Source organism: Bemisia tabaci, chromosome 1 (assembly GCF_918797505.1).
Source record: "Bemisia tabaci chromosome 1, PGI_BMITA_v3".
Lineage (NCBI taxonomy): Eukaryota > Metazoa > Arthropoda > Insecta > Hemiptera > Aleyrodidae > Bemisia > Bemisia tabaci.
Genome location: NC_092793.1, coordinates 76391355 through 76411356, shown reverse-complemented (window position 1 = coordinate 76411356; position 20002 = coordinate 76391355). Strand labels below are relative to the sequence as shown.

At 43.0% G+C, this 20002-nt stretch overlaps 2 protein-coding genes across 2 annotated transcripts in view; one reads left to right on the top strand and one right to left on the bottom strand.

The window, feature by feature from the left end:
• Positions 1-20002, top strand: part of LOC109036377 (synaptogenesis protein syg-2) — a 114002-nt gene that overhangs the window by 23623 nt on the left and 70377 nt on the right. The window contains exon 2 of the mRNA XM_072306192.1: positions 7045-7224. Within this exon, the coding sequence (XP_072162293.1) occupies positions 7045-7224 (180 nt within the window). The remainder of the gene's footprint in view (positions 1-7044; positions 7225-20002) is intronic.
• Positions 8583-19519, bottom strand: LOC109036378 (uncharacterized). Its single transcript, XM_019050564.2, has 4 exons — positions 12906-19519; positions 12085-12316; positions 11117-11605; positions 8583-10556 (listed from the first exon to the last, which is right to left on the bottom strand). Exons 1-4 carry the CDS (start codon positions 12936-12938, stop codon positions 10456-10458), a joined length of 855 nt encoding a protein of 284 aa, XP_018906109.2. The 5' UTR covers positions 12939-19519; the 3' UTR covers positions 8583-10455.

Genomic DNA, 20002 nt, shown 5'->3' with positions numbered 1-20002 from the left:
AGTACTGGACTTCGGATACTAACTCCACCCCGAGGCGTGGGTTCTAATCCCGACTAGGACGGCGCGGATTTTAAGGTCAGTAACAACTCTACGGTCCACAACCTGGACGCATGTGTACATTAGAAAGAAAATTAGTACCAAAGAGGTGGTAGAGTGCGCGCACACGGATATGGAATATGATAACCTCATCGCAAGTAAATATTTTTAAAATATATTATCAATATTACCTTGACAATATTGCTGCAATATTGTCAGGGGGGCGGACAACAAACTATTGCAGCAATATTATTTCGATATTGTTAAAATATTGTTAAAATGTTTTTGACAATATTTCAGCAATATTTTTAAAATATTTCCGTGTTGGGCGGGCTGGGAGCGTATCCTCCCCCTCCCTTCCACGAAAAGTTCTGCTAGCTTCATCCATGTGAAAGTCAAGAGCAAGCGAGTTAAAGTAAAGAATCTTCGCCAAGACATTCCCTTGTAGTAAGAACTTTAAAAAATCTCCTAAAAATTGTAAATTTTAATCACTAAACTCACTATAAAACTGTTAAAATTTACGGAGAAGGAAACCCTGTTTACGTATGGATTTACGAGAGGTTAAATTTAATTAAAGTAATCGTGATTAAAACTCAGGACTTTTTTTACTTTAATACTGTGCATTTGAGAAGAATGTATTATGGAACTCGCCCCTTGGGTTCGAATCTGCCGCGAAATTACAATCCAAACATGCGACGTGCGCGCGCAGCAGAGCCTCACTTTTGGGCGCCTCATCCCTCCCGTGTGTGGCACCCCCAAAGGAAGTATCTTAGTTTGGGGCGTCGCAGGCGCAGACTTCCTGTCTCATTTAATTTTTTCCTTGGAAAACGAGTCAACATATGCGTGTAATGTTACGGAAACTGCCCTGGTTTTTCTTTTCTGTTAGCAGAATATTCTGTGTACATTTAATGCTATATGTACAGTTGATTTGTTTTTCTCCGGAAAAATAAAGCAAGAGCGGAAATTTTAAAACCTTGCTATAAGGTCATACGTGCGGCTCCGCAATTCAGCCATCGATTAGAAGCTTTTAAAGTTTCCTTATCACGTCAGATATCTCCTGTTGAATTGCTCCTCTGTGCGGCGCGGCGTGCTGAACTCATTCGGGGGATTGCGGATGTTTCGGGAAGATGTCCCCTGAGTTCCGCTGCAGAGTATATCAATATACATTGCGTCCGTGCAGGAAGAAAATGGATTTGGTTTCCTATGAATCCGGGAGTGTTAGTGCCGATTTTAATCAAAACGCAATAAAGTTTATTCTTGTAGGGATGGACCATCGGACAGAGAGGCTGTTGCTTGGCTCAGAAATCGCATTGAAACTAAGTGTTGCTAGAGTATAGTTTAGCGTGTTTCCAAGTTGCACAGATCTTCAACGACCTTCCTTTTGCGCTATAATTACGAAAGTTATCCTTGGGTAACTGGTCAGCTTCCATTGGGTTATAATTATGTTCACCACTGTAAATTACTATCACCGAAGATTCCGGATTAGTTTCGAGTAAACCAGACAGTCCTTTTTGCAACACCTCCAACAAATACAACCCGATTTTGTTTCTCGATATTTCCGGTATATATCTAAAATTTTTACTAACTATCGAATCTTGTCTAGTACTCGTCACGCTTTTCACGAGATCATCCATTTTGCGTATATTTGACCACTTCATACGAACTAAAATAACAAGCAGTCACACAGCAGATGAAGTAATCGGCACGGCGAGGGCCGAACTGATGATGCCGCAATCACACGCTGAATGTGGCGGCTGAATGTGGCTTGAATGGAAGTCTTCGGCCCGATGCCTGAATTGGCGTAGCGTTTCCAGATCCTAACAGCATATGTGCTATTCGCGAAATCCTATCGCATACGGTTGCGCAATCTTTGACCAAGCATTTGCGCAATCCTGGACTTTCGGAGGGGGGCCATTTTGTCCGTCGTTTCCGCAATCGTATGGTAGCCTGGAAAAATTCATAACGGCTGTTTTCTCAATGTCAACGGAGATATCGCACTTCGAAAAACAGCATGTGTGACCTGTGACGTCATCAACCGGGTTAGTGCTCACCATGGTGTCATCCATTTTGGGTTCAGTAAGTGATACACACATTTGCACTGGATGCTCAACTCGTTGCATGGGTAGAAAAAACGATGGGATGCACTATTGTGATGCAGAGTGCGGCGTTTTGTGATGCAGAGTGCGGCACTTTGTAAGCAAGAATCGAAAAAAAAAACATTTTTAAAAGAAAAAGTCGGACGTTTATGATAAGGATGGTTATTGTGATGCACAGTGCGGCACTATGTGAGGAAGAATCGAGAAAACATTTTTTTAAAAAAAGGTGAGGCATTCATGACAAGGATGGTTTTCCTGGCCAGGAATCATGCGTCCATTTGCGCTTTTAATTTGTAGATCACCGTGGATAAACGTGAAAAATTGAAGAAAACATCACCGGAATGGACTTCCTCATTGAAACTCGAAAGGACATTCATGATACGGATGGTTTTCCTGGCGAGGAATCATGCGTCCATTTGCGCTTTTAATTTGTAGATCTCCATGGATAAACGTGAAAAATTGAAGAAAACATCACCGGAATGGACTTCCTCATTGAAACTCGAAAGGACAATCATGATACGGATGGTTTTCCTGGCGAGGAAGGAATCATGCCTCCATTTGCGCTTTTAATTTGTAGATCACCATGGATAAACGTGAAAAATTGAAGAAAACATCACCGGAATGGACTTCCTCATTGAAAGTCGAAAGCACATGTCTAGGGGAAAGAGTCTGCGCGTAAACACATACTGTACTCGAGAAATGCGCAAAATATATGTTGAGAGTGACTTTTTCTTACTTTTTAGGTATCATCTTACTTTCACTGTACCAATGATGACGTCGTATACGCCATGTTTCACGAAAGGTGATCTGTTTCTGAATACAGTACGTGGAAACTTAGAGTTTGGATGGATCTTATCATCATATTCTGCTGATCTAATATCCGGGGGAAACCCCGAAAAAGAGACGATTCCCTGACCACCGCAACTGATCCACAAGAGCTTAACCTGCAATTACTTGAATATTTCACCGAGTTTTCGGAAAAGCTCGGAAAGAACCCGCGGCATCGTCGACACAAATATGTTGATACGGAGGGGAAGGGATGAGGGGGGGGGGGGGTTGAGTATGGTAGGCGAGGCTGAGCGCGACAAGGAGGCGAAAGTGCATTAGAGCTCCGGGGGTGGCGGACGAGGATGATGACAAGGAGCACCCCTGCCGAGATAAATGAACGCGATTCCCTAAATAAAGCCGCGATTCCACCCTTATCCGCGTCTCATCTCCTCCCCCTCCCGCTTTTTCATCCCCGCGTTTTTACCCGGTCCCGGCTCCGGCGTCTCAATGGCCCTCGTGAACTCCTGCTTTAACTACCTGCCCTCTCCGGCGACGTCGAAGCGTTAATTTGCTTGCACTCCCCCCTCCACCCCCTCCCCTAGCCGCGCAATCGACGCTCCCTTGATTTCCCCCGCACCTCGTTCCGTCTCCTCATTTGCCAGGGAGGATTTTTCGCGAAATACCGCCGGGATCATTTCTCGGCTCCCCCGTTTCATCACCTCGTATTTAACGTGGTTGCAGTGCGGTGCTTGGTGGACTCCATGCGTAAGGAGAGTGTTGCCGTAGTTTTGCCACTCTCTGCACTGAAAAAAAATTCTCGGCGTTTTTACCACGGTCCGTTGGTACCTTTAACATCTCACTTTTTTTACCAATTATTGGTAATTTTACCAAGACAGACTGGTAAGCTTACCTAAAAACTGGTATTTTTACTGTATTTTTCAGGTAAAAACACCACTTTTATTGGTAATCAATTCCCGGTAACTTTGCCATTTTATCTCGGTAATTCTACCACAGTCGATAAAAAATATTGGTGTTTTTACCGGGGTCCAGTAAAATTACCGAGAAAGTTCAAAAATTTTACCGAGATTTTTCGGTAAAATTACCAATTCCATAAATGGTAATTTTACCAAGAAATAACTGGGATCAAATGGAACTCTGAATTCTTGGTAATTTTGCCCTTTTCTTAGTAAATACACCGATATATTTTTTTTCAGTGTGATTAGATCATCAGTTTCGAGCGTGTGGGGTTCTTCAGGACCATTGCCAACAGACCCGATCAAGAGGAACTTAAATTACCGAGGGAGAATGCATGGGCTCCTCCGCAAAAAGTGTAGTTCTCAGCAAAAATATACACGGTTAAAAATCAGTGATTTACTCTGAGTGAATAGCCGGCGTGAAAAAGAAATCCAGCGCGAATTTCGCGCCGCACTCCGAGTGAGTACCGCTTAAAATTTAAAATGTGACGAAATAAACATCAAATTTGCAGATTTAGTCAAAAATGTCACGTCGGACGTCTCTGATTGACTCTATCCACTGTGCGGCAGATCAATCGATGTATCGCAAAACGCGCCACGTCACTGGTTCGCACGTTTCGATCCTGAGCTACATTTACAGCTCTCTCTCTCGTAACACGGCAATAAAACGCATGCGGGTTGATGAGGCCATCACTGGATCGCGGTTGCGAGTCTCGACAAAACGCGCTGTCCGCGCGACCGCTAATAGCCCGCGCGCTGAGAGACAAATTCGTGTTTTGATTGATGATTCGCCCGGGCAAATAACTCATCCGCCGGAAACGCGGCTCCCGATGAGCTTCCGCCCTGTCGTCCCGTTACACCTCCGATAAAGCGAATCTCCTCGCGCCATCGCAGGGAAAAGTGCCTCGAGTTAAAGGCCTTGTCCACACGAGCGCAGTTCGCGGAACTTATTCCTCGAACTTGCTCAGTTCGCGGAACTTATTCCTTGAAACGAGGCATGCTGTCCACACGGGTTCGTCCGAACTGGAACTGGAACTTCAATAAAACTATACAATTATTGCAAAATAATATAGATTATTATGACCGCCAAAGTAACAAAAATAAATGTCAAGATCATATGTAAAGGACGCGTGAAAAACAAAAACAAGCAAATTCACATCAAAAGAAACATATTTAGAAGCCCGGAGCACGGGGGAAATTCCAGGTTTTGGAGGAATAAGTTTCAGCTCAGCAAAAAACTTGTTCCGGGAACAAGTTCCTCGAACTGAGTTCCGCGAACCGCGTTCGTGTGGACAAGGCCTAAAAGTTGCAGAATATAATGGCGATTAATCGATTCTACTGAGGCTAGAGTATCACCGGAAAAAAAAAATTAGCTTGAAACAAATCAAAATCAGCTTGAAGCAAGCTGGAAAAAATCTTAAATTTGCCGCCAAGAAACGTATAGCTTGAAATAAGCATGGCCGTGCCGCTTGAAATTAGCTACCCGGCGGAATCTTGATTATTTTTCGTTTAATGCTCGGATCCAATACTAAATACTGAAAGTTTTATTCATTTTTCATAAAATTCCGTAACGTAGGGATAAAACGTTACTGATTCTTCGACATGGATCATGTTGAAGTCGTCGTGCGTTGCCGCGGGTTTTGTTCTCGATTTGCAGCGATGTTAAAATTCTTGGCTTTTGGAGATATCCTGGACTGACTTGAGAATGTAGGAATGTATAACTTAATGCCCGCGTGTCAAAATACAGGCGTAGTGGTTACAATCCGATGGAAACTTAATTCAAGAAGTTGGCTGCAAACTTAATTTAAGTCTAATTTTTTCAGCTATTTCCAAGATTCGTGTCATGCTTGAAACCAGGAGTCTTGAATCGAGTATACATTATCTTGAATCAAGAAACAACTTCTTAGAATTAGCAGCCATGGTGGCTTGATGTAAGACTCAGCAGGTTTGACTCAAGATTTTTGTGCTGCTTGAATCAAGCTAGCAAGTGATCCAAGCTATAAGGTAGCTGCAATTAAGAATCTCGAATCTTGAATTTAGCAATAAATTGCTTGTTTTAAGATAAAAATTCTTGAATCAAGCTGATTTTTTCTCAAGATTCCGAGACGGCTTGACCGTAGCAGACTTTTTTCTCCAGTGTAGAGCACCTGTGTAGCGAGAGTATGGACAGATCGCTTCATGGAGCCTGGAGGCTTTAGGGCCCAAAAGTGCAGCCACCCTTCTAACCAACTTCTATCGCAAAAAAATTCACTGCCAGTCTGTAGATTCCAATTCTAACGAAGATTGCTAAGAAAGTACATGAATGAGCGTTCTTCCACAAAAATGAGTAAATTTATGCAAAAATTAAGTCAAATACGTGCTTTACAAACGATGGTTCGTAACAATTGTATTAATAAATCGCTCTGGATAATTGAAATTCATAGGTTGGCTGCATTTCTGGGCCCTAACTTTATTCGCGGAGGCATCGGTTAAGGCCTGATGGATTTTCGGAGTTACACATCCGTCTATACTCTCGCTATACAGGTACTCTAGGCTAGAGTACCTGTATACGGGAAAGTATTGCCATCTCAATTCTTTTACTACCGAAAAAGCGTGCCGCTCTCTGATCGGCCGGCTATCACGAAGCCCCAAAGTTGGCCCATTGTAAACAAACCCCAGCCCCTCCGCTCCTAGTTTGGCCCAATGTAAACAAAAAAGATGGCGAAAAAGTTCTCATAGTTCTAGACGTGATTTGGGGTGTTTTAGAAATTTTTTTACATCCAACTTCTGAATAGAGTTCGGATCGAACTTTGATGAATATTTTTGCCGAAAATTAAGCTTTCAGTGTGATTATTATTCATTTTTCAGCCGTGTCCGACTCTCCCCATACACACTGGAAAAAAAAGAATCTTAAATTTGCCGCCAAGACGTATTTCTTCTTAAATCAAGAATTTTGCCGGTTAATATAAGCTACTTTTTTGCTTAACCCAAGCATTATTTTTCTTGAATCTAGAAAAAGTCAGCTTAAAGCAAGATGCAGAAAATTCTCGGCGGCAAATTCAAGAATTATCATGCTTGATCCAGGCTTTTTTTTTTCAGTGTATAGGTATTCTAGTTCTCACCTATAGTCTAGTGGTCCATTCTAGAACGAAGCCATTGTGTTTGATTGTATTTGTGCTGTAATTTTGTAGGGTTTCAGGCGCGGATACCGGGCTACCCGCGCTACTCGGTGGTGGGCAACACGAGTGTGGGCGAATTCCACCTGCGGATATCCAACGCCAGCCTTGACGATGACGCCCAGTTCCAGTGCCAAGTGACGCCCTACAAACACCATAAGGCCATCCGCGCCGCCGCCAACCTCACTGTCCTCGGTAAGTATTCAAGAACCAACCCAAACTTATATTCATATTTGCACACTCAATCTTCATCTCGTCAGAATTGGCCCTAACCCATAGGCTAAGTTGAACGTATTTCTGTCAAACGGAACTAAGCGCCATAGGGGGAGGAAGGTAGAGGGGGGCTTGGATTGGCGGCGGAATCGGGCGTCCGGCTTATTCCGTCCTATACTCGCAATGCTTTTCCATGGCGCTTAGGTCCGTTTGACAGAACGCGCTATCCAGGACTCTAAATTCCTCAAAAGGAACTCAAATTGGCGCTTAGTTCCGTTTGATAGAAATACGTCCAGTTGAAAGTCGTCAATCGTTGAAAGGAAGTATAAACGAATGGGTTAGATCGAAAGGCAAAACTACTTCTGTGCGGAGTAGCAAGTATGCTACTTGGCACATTGTTTCACGGCAAATACTCTCTTTTCATTTAATCCATTTCTGTAGGGCTCCTTACGAATACCCTTGACTAATCGTGGTTTTATTCCTTATTCTTGGTTTCTTCCCTCCTTCAAAGATGAAATCGAACAACGAATAGGTATCCGAAACATCATTGAAACCCATTCAAAAAGTCAAAAACGAAAATATATAAATGTATGCACTTCGTACTGCGGAGTGAAACTGGTCCCATCTTCTTTTCACATTCTTTTTGAGCAGTCGATTTTTTGTGGGTACGGCTGCCACGTAAAGTCCACTCTGGCATTTTGAAAACACTCACTCATAAACAATAATGACGCTTCAATTTTTTACCGCTGCTACCTAAAGTACACCGTGGCATTATGAACACACACTTTAATAAACAACACGACACAATAATTTCCATGACACGGCAGAAAATGCCTTGGTTTCATTACTTTCAAATGTTCTAAAAGCTCAGCCTTCCACAACACGAACCAGCCGCGAGGTAATAAATACATTTTAAATAACCTGCAATTCGTGCTCGCCAACCACCACCGAAGCTCAACGCTCAACATCAGGCGAAATCAGAAAAATGATGACCGGTGTTTTGTTGAATCCGCGAGAGTTAGATATGCCTCACTGAAATTTGGCAGGATAGGGCGTGCTCGGTCTCTATTCGTCTCCGGTGGCCACAGACGGGCCCCGGCCCATCCTACCGATTGAAGGGCGAGCTACGTCTCTGGTCGGTGACCGCCCGACTTACTCCCAAAACTCCCTCCCGGATCGAACTCCCTGCCGAAATGGAGATGTTGCATGTGTGAGGAATTTGCGATTCGACTGTTGATTCTTATGTAAGAGTTCGCGAGAAACACGATGGTGCCACTGGTTTTCTCTGAAATCAACTCCCAAGCTCAAAAAAAGCTCTCAAAGTGAGGTCAAAATGGAGGGGATATCCCACCCTACCCTGGGAGTCCACCTCTACATCAAGACAAACTCTCTATGCAAATATAGGGAGGGAATACATTGACAGGGCTGCCACTTTATTTGGGGACTCCAAAACTGAAAACACGGCATCACTGCTGCATCGTGTTTCTCGCGAACTTTTACTTAAGAATCAAAAGTCAAATCGCAAATTCCTCACGCATGCAAAATCTCCATTCATTCCCCGATTCGATTCCCTCGCGGTGGTGCGGATTTAATGTGACATCAGTGGCAACGTCGCAGGAATCACACAAGAGCAATATGAAAAAGTAATTCACCGTTTCCAGGTCCGGCCACACGATCAAAATGTAGACAAGTGTAAATCAGTAATTGGGAAGGAGGCAGCACCAGCAATCTTTGTTTACATTTCCACTCGCATTCAAACGCAACTCATATTCTCACCGTCACTGTCAATTACTGAGCGTTGCCGAATGTAAACAAAAGACAAACTTGTCAAAACATAGAACCCTAGTGAAAGTGCATCACCCTGATGTCAGGGTGACGTCAGGCTGAGTCAGGGTGCTTTATGAAACATACCCTGGGTCAGGCTGACTCAAGGTGATTCTGGTCATGCTGAGTAAGGCTGAATCAGGGTGATTCTGGTCAGGCCCAGGTTAGACGAATGCTGATCCGACTACCACGGTTAATGTCGGAGGATGTCTAAATCATGACAACGACACTGAATGAAGAAGTTTGAGACATATTTTATTCCGGTAAAACATGGGTAAAACTGATTGACAAGACACACAAGCAAAGAGTGAGTAACAGGATGGAGAGGCAACATCGCGTAATTAGAGGGCGAGAGTGCATACGCACTGACAATATCGGAACTAAGACTACAGACTACAGACTGTGCAGTAGGATTAATATTACTACCTTACAACAGTTAATCGAAATTCTTTTGTGTCTTGATCAATGACGCCCCACACTCAACTTCCCTCTACCTAACTTCCGTGGCCGGTCACAGAGAAAAATTTCTTCCATAGCTTTCTTTTCACTGAATCATTAAATTATTCCTTGATTAATTCACGTTCATATGGTTTTGAATAATTATGGTTGAGTTTTACCTAGATGAACACCCTGTTCTCCTATTGCACCTGTATAAATGACTGTTATACTTACCACTTATACACACCCAATGCTCTTTATTACCACTTAAAGGTTTTTGGTATCGACATTTGAAACCATCATGAATAATTAGATCTTTCCCTTTAGAACTTAACATAATTTGACCAGCAGCCTTGTTAGTTGATGAACTAATCACTGATTGTGAGTCACAGAGGGCTCACGTTAGGTATTCCTTGGCAAGGCTGCTCTGGTCCACTTTGCAGCTTGATCGTTGAAATTTTTTGGTTGTCGGGACGACAAAGATGACATAGGTTAAAAGGCGGAGCGTGATTGGTCGGCTATGTCCTTATCGCTGTTTTGTCGTGCCTTTGTCAGGTTGAATGGACGACATACTGTCGGAAACTTAAGAGGTGCCGTTACCTGTAGCCAACCCCCCCCCCCCCCCCCCTATGTACGCCCTCGCGTTAGAGCATATGGGGTGAGAGAGTAGTGAAAATCCTTTTTTCGACCCGGTCAAGTTTGCTCGTCACCTTTTAGCGGCATTAAGAGAAAAATTGACACGAGACAAGCATAAAGTGATTCCTCTCCCATGAGATTCGTGAAGTTTCGTAGATCAACAGATCAAACCCATGTGAAACGCAAAGAATTTTTCAGTTCATTTGTGACGGTAGCGCAAACTTGCTAAAAATTAACTAAAGTCAATTTTCGGTTGGAAACTATAAGCCCAACTTGAAAAGGTTTTATATGCCATTCAATTCATCAAGGATTATGTTACCTTGAGGGTACACGTGATCGACCGTAAGTTTGTGGAGAGCACTCATTATCATTTTCTTCTTCGTACAGATCCCTGATGTGTTGCCAATCAGCAATGCCTGTGAACCGAAGATAAAAACAGGTACTTTGACGAAGCAGAAAATTGAATAAAATTTGAGTTGTGGCTAACTTTTTTTATCCCTTTCTCTCTCTCTTTCTTTCCTTTCATTAAATCTTTCATCGCCTACGAGGCCCATCGTAAACAAAGCCTGGAGGAGATCGTGCCCCTACTTGGGAGTTAGCCTGGAAACGAACTTTCAAATTAAACTAAACTTTAAAGTCATAATGATGAAAAAATTACTCGAGCAAGTACGTACTTGTGCTGCGATATCCTTCTTATGAAACGCGAAACCCATGCCGACGGTTAAACTCCCAAATCAGGTACCTCGATTCTTAATTCCTCCTCTCCCCCTCTTCTTTCCGTCATATGTACATTCATACAAAACAATTTTTTTTTTTTATCACATTGACTTGTGGACATACCCCCCTCCCCCTACGAATTTTCAATGTTTATTCATGTTACTTCATGTAAATAAATATCAGGGCAGAAAGAACCGAATCAAAGCAAGAAAATGTATTTTGATAGGTTGGTAGGTATGATCAATTAATAATTTCTCACCCCTATCGGCCTTCCTGTTTGCACTCATCACGAGTTCACAGTCAAGTCTGTACATAAGGAGCAAATTCCTAACACACTTCAGGAGGTGCGGGGGATCGTAGATAGTGGAGATTTTTCTTCCATTCCACTTGAAAGACGGCTCGTCGAAGGTGGCGCCCAGTCTTTTCAGGGCACTCACTTGGCTGGATCCTAGGTCGCAAACCGTCGTCAGCACCAGCAGACCGGCCTCGTCACAGGCTTTGAGGACATCTTTGATTATGCTCGTCAGCTCTCTTGAATTTAAGCCTCCTCGGCTAGGGAAGTAGGCAATTAGTTGCTTGTATTTTCTTTTTAAGCCTCGCAGCATAAGTACCAAGACATAATTGGCTACCTCCATCTTTGAACCTCCACCGTAGCTCACGAAGCCGACAATTTTGTCGGAGGCCACGCTGTATTCTAAGTGCTCCTTTATGGACATCTCATCGAACAGCGCCGCACATAAATGGAAACCTGCAACATAAAAACAGAAAATTGACTCTCGAGGAAAAACAAAAATAATAATGATAATAATAGGTACCAAAAAGAAGGAAAAACTCAATCCCCCCCCCCCCCTAGTAAAAATGGAAAATATTGAAATAATTGGAGGGTTTAGGAGTTAAGTAGGAAAATTTTCTAAGTACTTCTAGGGGTTCTATTAAATATCACTTTATCCAGCTCTGCAGGTTTTGGACACCGCACCGTCGCACCGTCCCCTTCCACCATACCTTGGTGAGATAGATATGCTCCCCCCCCCCTCCTCTTCTGCATAACGTAAGACTCCGATGTAGTAAAGTCCGTAAAGTCCGATGCTCAGGCGGGACTGAGTTTGCCCCCCCCCCCTTCCTCTGATCCTGATACCTGATAAGCAAACCGAAACCATCGCTCATGCCATGCACACTTGAAGGTCTCTTCAAGAAGAAGACCGCGTGTGAAGATTCGTTGAAACTTACCATTTTCTTTCAAGCCGACTTCTTGTGATATCAACTTAAGCGTATTCTTATGGATCCCAGGCTCCATCGGTAACTTAGAGAGTAAATGCTGTAAGGTGCTTTCTGCTGGTAGCTTGAAGATTGTTCGGAGCAGCTTATAGTTCTTAGGACTCCTCTTCCACAGCGCCAAGGCAAGCACCCTTGTCTGCTCTCGCCATCTGATACCTCTCGGTTTCTTGCTTTTGTTCTCAATCTAATGTGTAGAGAAACAGAGAAAGATAATAGGAAACGTTAGTAGGGAGGCAGGTGAGTAAGTACCTGCGCAAAAGGAAAAAAAATTGGAGGATTTTTCGGCGACGATGTAGGGCGTTAATGTACCTAGTTGCATAACATGGCCATAGTGCGGAGCGGGGCTTCTTCATCGCGGTGTTGATGATATTTCCGCTCTGACATCATTTTTTCATGGAGAAACTAGCCTAATTTAATAGATCTTTTACATAGAATATTCTGTCGACAGGGAAGAGAAATAATTGCGGAAGTTTTCAAGCAATGATGTTGACCTTTTGACACGTACGGAAGGGTGATGGTTGGGGGGGGGGGGGGAGGATCGCTGTCAGTAGATTTGAGTTTAGAATGCGCACATCTTGCCCGGTTCTTTACGAAGTGAACCCTTACGATGTTATTAATTGTGCATGGCCAATTTGATTCATCATTAAACTAAATATTTTGATTTTTTATTTTGATAACACACAATAAGAGCAAGTAAGCGGTCAAATGAGTTGATGGAGTAAGGCTCCTGATTAGTATTGTTATGAAAGGAAACTTGAAAAAGGTATGCGTACCTGAGTTTGTTGCTGCACGATCAGTTGTATCATTCCGCAAGTAGCAATTTCTTAATTTTTTCATGGACTGTATCTTTCTGAAAAAGCTTTGCCCTAAGTGAAATCGGCATCCCTTGATGATAGCTGAGGGAAACACATCTCGCGCTGCTTTCAGTACTGCAGACTCGAAATCAACCATCAGGAGCTTGATATTAAATTCCTTTTTCGTCTTTTTTTCCCAAACTTCTTTCAGTAACCGCCACATTGCAGCATAAGTAACAGCTTCTTTAGATGGAAAAAAAATGTGAAGACGTGGACGTGTTAAACCCTTCGTGGTACACGTGGATAGTGTAAGTTTGAGAAAAGTGTTTCGGCGCATAAGCAAAGGTGCCACCAAACATTGTTTTCGTAAAACCACGATTAAAAAAGAAAATTAAAGATTTAAAATTGGCGTCCCATTCCCGGCAAACAATCTAAAAATCACAAAAATTTTCCGTTAAAAATGAAATACAGCACGGCACGTAGGACGGACACCCGATTACTGACGGTGAGTGCATCACTCAACCTCAAATTCAATTAATCAATGCACTTTATCTATCATGCGTGCGACTAATCAAAGATAAGTCGATATGGATAAACAGATATATACTCCACTCAGCTTCAGAATCAGTTCAGACGCACAGCTGTGTTGCCAAATCGTTCACCGCGCGAAAACGGAGTGTGCGGAAACGAAAAAAAGGAAAAAGGGTGCGGAAACGTAGTGCACCCGGTCCTACGGGCAGGGTAGGATTTGTAGCGGAGACCACGGAGGCGCTTAGCGGTATTGTAGTTATCGATTTCTGTATCGGATGAGAGGTTTTTCCCGAACAATGATCTGCTTTCATTTCTCTGAAATTTTCCAATTTTTCGGTTTAAGATGATTCGACAGTTGCCATTTTTTGTGTCAGAGCGATGTGCGAAATATGGCATCAATTCGTTCCATAATTTCAGCTTCTTGTCTTTTCTGTCAAATTTTGAGATTGCACTTCTGTTGTCTCGAGACTAAATAACTAAGAACTGTACTAAATTGGACAAAGAAATTCAACGTTTGAAAGGTAGGGTTTTTTCAGAGGGAAAATATCGCATTCGAGTGTAGTTTCGATATCAGTATCGAATACGATATTTTTCCTCTAAAAAAACCCTGCTTTTATTACGGTGAATTTCTTACTCAAAGGTACATGAATTCTTTGGTCTCGTGACAACAGAAGTGCGATCTCAAAATTCGAAAAAAATGACAAGTAGCTGAAATTATGGAACGAATTGATGCGACTATATCGCACGTCGCGCTGACACGAAAGATGGCAACCGTCGAATCACCTGAAAATGATTCTTTAGGCCCATTCGCATGGGCTGTAGCCCTTTCCTCGGCTAAAAATTCAAAAACGACAGAGATTTTTGACCAGATCGATGCGATATGTCGCATGCTACTTTGACCACGCCAAAAGCGAGTGACGAATCACCTTAAGTTGCAAACCACACCACAAAGTGTTTTCCGTAGATGCAACCTTCATTGGTTTGTTGCAAAAACGGCAAATTTCAACAATCAGGCTGCTGACTGCTGGTGTCGCGTCGTAACGCAACGTGAGAGACTGCATCGTCGCCACATTAATATTATCCGCCATCTATTTAGCCCGGCGCGGCGGGACTCAAGTCGTATTCGGCAGTTTCGACTTCGGTACTCAAGTTATACTCGACCGCGATGATACTTTCTTCCACCGAGTTTCATCTTATCCGCCTCTACTAAATGTTAATCCCTTTACTGGAAAAATGGTAGAAAAATTGGATCTAGAGTCCAGACTCTTGAAAACATTGAAAAGAAAAAACACTCCTGATTCGATCAGATTTTTGCTTAAATCAAGAGGAAATCCGCTGAAATTAAGAGACTTGGTTCTTGATCTCAGCAAAAATCCAATTGAATCAAAAGCATTTTTTCTTGTCGATGTTTTTGAGAGTCTGGAATCTAGATCCAATGTGTTTTTTTTTTTTTCCCAGTGTTCCGATTGGACCCTCCTACTTATAATCGCGGTTGAGGGCTGAGGTGCAAACCTCTCTGCAGTATGTGCACCAATCTGACACGTTGCGCAACTAAATTGGGTGTCCTCCTCGCTAAGTCCCGCCTGGACAATGCACTGGTCGTAGGACATTCCGCGCGCAAAACAGTAGCATATTATAAGAACTTTTGAATCCTTCAAATCATGTTCCTTTCGCACGCGAAATACGGATGTTGCCCTTGTAGAAGTGTTTTTTGCGGCACCGAAATTGTGCTACCGATTTCCGAGAAAAGTTTCGACTCATTACACTTTCGCGCGAACTGCACAATTTTGATGCTGGCATGAGACCCCAAATTAATAAAAACTCGCAAAGTCCATCATCTAACTGGATTTCGTCGGCCAACTGGTACCGACTCATCATCGGCGCCCTACTTTTCTTTACTACGCTGTCTAAAAAACCCGTATCAACCAGTTCGCTTGATGACGCCACGCACTTTTTCACGTTTTCCCCTTCAATATAACCACTCGTTGACGGGATTGCCAGTACTTTCCTAGAAGTACTTGAAATTGTCTTCTTTTTGCAATCCAAATCGCTTTTTCTCTTCGCCTCACGTTTGCTCTGCTTTGGACGGAAAGCATCATCCTCTGAACCACCTCTATCTTCCACGTTCCCGACATTTTGTTCACTTTTCGTCGCGACATAGCTTTGCCCTCTTTAAATACATAACGCACTTCATTTGCAACAAACTTCAAACAATCGATTGCGCGACGCACACCGTCGTCAACACCCACTCATCTGCGAATTTTCGTGGGTGTTAAACACAAACCAACCCAAATTTGGTGTTGATCTCGCTCGTTGAATATTGCGCTCAATTTAGCACAAGAAGCAATGGAAAGACCCGATCAACCCCGGTTTTAAGCGAAGCCTTGCGTTACTTTGTGTTCTTTTCCCATATTAACCAAATGTATGGGTTATTTTTTCTCTCGGCGTGGAGACGTAAGATTTTAGTGAATACCATCTGTTTCAAGGTGTCCGGTCAGTTCGTCGCCACCGATTCCCCACCGGGCAATTCGCGTGGAACTGTCCTAGACTCCTGTTTCAAATTATATATTCGTCGTAATATACTTCTGGAAGCGAGAAGTTCGGAAATGCAAACATTTCTTACACGATTGTTAAGTTGGGAGTGAAATCGACACCTTTTCTAACGCGGCCATTGCTGCCACTCATGCCTCAAGCCGTTTTCGCTTGAAGATTTCGAGTATGCGGGTTACAACGCACATTGGACCGAGTCAATAGGAGAAGTCGAACAAAATTTGGAAACTTTAAAAGATTATAACTCCGTTTGTACAGAAATTCGAGGTTCTAACAGTGGTTTTATCGGTTTTCTCGTAAAACCCTCTCTCTAAAGCACCCCTTGAAATCTAAAATCTGACGATTTAAACATCAAAATTTGCAATTTTAGTCAAAAATTGCATGTACGACCTTTCTGATTGGCTCGAGCCACTGTGCGGCGGACGGACTGCCCTCCGGAAATTTCCGAGGATCAAAAGATGCTGCAACACAAACATCCGGAAAAGGCAACGTAACCCGGCAACTTGGGCCACCGATACTCATCCGTTGATAAATTGTTTAAAGGCTCAATTTTCGGTCCGAGGGGTCCGTGCCAGCGGTGGTGTTTATTTTACCCGAACAAAAATACACACGACGCGGCGACAGACGCGCTGTGTCAAAGGTTCCGGGGACATGATCGCCGGATCGCATCGGAAATCATCGCTTCTCACCAAGTATTTCAACGTAAAGTGCGTGGATCTCGTCGCATGATATGGCAACCTTGCTTGGCGAGTCGGCGTGGATCCGCCATGATATGCGGTCAGCTGTATCGATCGATTGGAATCGCCAGGTCTGTTCACGCACTACCACGGTCGTATATTTTTGAGCTGGAAACACGGTGAACATGTGAGTTTCTTACTCACCGAAGTTGCAGTGTTACTGTTTAGTCCGTCAGTGATGAGAAAATCATAACGTAACGGCTCGATTTAACTATGAAACACAAGAAAAGATAAAAAACACTAAAGTGTGGGTCTAAGATGCCTACATGATGAAACACAGTCAGGACGTTTCGAGCAAATTACATATCTATTCCCAACTGGAAACAAGCAGAAAAGCTTAGCCCTTAGGGTTGGATAAGCGGGGCATGATACACTGGAAAAAAAAACACATTGGATCCAGAGTCCAGACTCTTAAAAACATCGACAAGAAAATACTGTTGATTCAATCAGATTTAAGCTTAAATCAAGAACCAAGCCTCTTAATTTGAGCGGATTTCCTTTTGATTTAAGCTTAAATCTAGCCTTCCAATAGTGTGCCCTGGGTCGAGGGTGTGACCCAGGGCACACTGTTGGAAGGCTCAATTCTTCAAGGGGCCCCAGAGATACAAGTTGGAGGGCCCACATCCCGAAGACTTGTATTTAGCTTTTTTGCAGCCAAAAAAGAGCGACAACGCGAAACGACAATCCCGATGTCGAGACTTGCCTGTTCTGAAAACGCCTTCAAATGCCGCGTGATACCTCACGCATTCCGGAGAGTTTGAATAGTTGTATCATTGCGCCTTACCATTGCGACAGAAGATAAAGCTTTGCTCACACAGATGAAGGTGTGCATTCACACCCCACTCGGCACAGTTCGGTCAACAAAGCATGAGTATTCTGAGTTAATTTTAAGAATATTGTTGGTTCAAGCTGCCCGAAATTTAGGGCTAGATTCCAGTTACTGAGAGTTAAAGAGGGGGAAAGAACCAAAACGAAATTTAAATTCATTTTACACAAATAAACTCACGATGACGCGCGTAGTTCGGCTAAAGGTGCTGATCCAAGAAGATAATTTTTTGAATGCAACAAAAAAATTGAACAGCACAATGAATGAGGGAAAATTCAGTGCGAGTTTGTGCGCACCCGGTTTAAGCCAACGGTTAATACGGCGTGAAATTGCGCAACGGCGCGATTATTTCCTTGCGGTATGCGCGGAAGGGGAGGGTTTGCGATTACACGATTTATGGGGTGTTCCTGTCTTTTAGGTCCCAAGTAACACATGATGAGGATTTCAGAAATAATCAATGAGCACTCTCCCGGGATAAGGTATCTTGCCTCCTATCGCCTGGATAGGTAAGAACAGGTACGATGGGAAAGTCGCTGTACATAGAAAGAAAGTCAAATGGGGAACGCCTTCCAAATTTTCAACGAATCTTACGTAAGAATTCCTAAAATCTAACCCCCAAGTTACTACAGTATGAATTTCGTCGAAAACTACGAGAGTGTCGTCGCTGGCCAATAAACATTTACGTAACAAAGCAGCGACTCTGCTATTAAAAAAAAATTTCTCCGGGGTCCCTATAAGAAGAACAGGTAAAGTGGTCCCTTTTATAACGCTTAAAACCGTGTCCAAGCTTGGTAAATCGTCAGCGGCATCCCTGGCGTTTATGACAAAAAAATTTGCTTCCAAAAACACTTTAATTTGCTCTTCTATAAGAGACACCAGAGGTGAAATTAACAAAACAAAAGACTTTTTACACAGGGGGGGTATAATGAAAGTAAGGGTTTTCCCCCAGCCTGTGGGGGCCAAGAGAAGAATGTTTTCCCCTCTCCCTTTTAACAAAAAATCGACCACGCTCCTCTGTTCATGTCGTAAAGTTTTCTGTAAAAGACATTCAGCTTCTTCTACTGTCCTAGTAATTAAAAAAAAAAAGAAATAAAAACATCCACATTAATAAAATAAAGTAATAAAGATGTAAATCATCGCGCCTTATAAGAAATCCTTATAACGCGAGGATTTAAGAAATATTAATGATATGTAATTAATATATAAAGGCTACTTACATCTTAGATGTAGGAGTTTCTTGAGGCTTGTCAGATCCATCTTCAAAGACACCGTCTTCGTCGCTACTTGATGTAGCTTGGGCATAAGATTTTTTACATTGAATTACAGGAGTTGTCTGATTTGTAGAATTGACAGGTTTGGGTGCATTGATCGGCACAGCAGAAGAACCATTAGGCGGAGTCCTATTCACAGAAAAAATATCAAATCGATAAATTCCTGATTAAAATTAAGCGTCGTGGTCGCGGGGAAACGCCATCCAGCGGACGGAGTCAAAAGCGGAAACAGGTACCTCCGTCAATAATTTGGCAAAAAGCTCGAAAATTTACCATCGTCATTCTTTTTAAAATTAAGCACTTTTTGAAATTAAGCAAATTTTAAATTAAGCAATTTTTGAAATTAAGCAATTTGTTCAAATTAAGCCCTATTTGAAATTAACCACTTGTTCACATTTAGTATTTGTTTTTTAAATTAAGCACTTTCTTCAACTTAACACCAGAAACCCATACCCTCCATCGTCCCTACTTAATTGACCCCACCCTCCAATTGGCCCTTGTATACGGCTGCTTAAAGTGGTAAATCCCACAAGATAAAAGATCAAGGTATGGTAAAAGTATCCCTAAAGGTAAAAAGATATAAGCTGCTGCCATTTTGATATTTTTGGTGGTTAAGGCTGATTTTTGCAGAAATTTTCGTGCTGCGGGACCCGACCATAAGAGGGAAAACGGGAAGGAGCGAGGGAGGGAGAGGGGCGGGAGGGGAGGATAATTTTGAAATTTTATCAACATTGGGGGGGGGGGGGCAGAAAAAATTTTGCGGGGGGGCCCAGCGGAAGTCCGTTACGCCACTGCTGGCCAGGATCGCTGGTGAGCTATGTTGAGACTGATTTCAGAAATTTTCTGAAAATTGCGAGTAGCGTCGCTTTAGCTTCCCTTCTCCCCTGCGGCCCAATCCTCCGGGCCTATCAGGGCCTTACACGGGACTCTGATTTTCCGGGCTGACTGCGTTCTTATGGGAACCGAGGAACTAAGACTCTGTATGACATCACTTTGTCTCATCCTTGCAATTTTCAGCTGAGCTGTTGTCTGGACAGGAAACACACATCACCGTTTCTAACCGGGATGCTTGTTTTTCCCATGCAGGCAGAAACCCAGACTCTGCGTCTTAGCAATATGGTTATATAGGTGATTGAGTCTACTCAGCGACCCTTCCCCAAC

Bases quoted from the DNA above. Each gene is read 5' to 3' on its own strand.
- LOC109036378 (XM_019050564.2), bottom strand. From the start codon at position 12,938: ATGATACAACTGATCGTGCAGCAACAAACTCAG. The intron at 12,317-12,905 runs GTACGCATACCT...TCTACACATTAG, and splicing joins TCGTGCAGCAACAAACTCAG to ATTGAGAACAAAAGCAAGAA. The intron at 10,557-11,116 runs GTGAGAAATTAT...TTCGGTTCACAG, and splicing joins AAACAGGAAGGCCGATAGGG to GCATTGCTGATTGGCAACAC.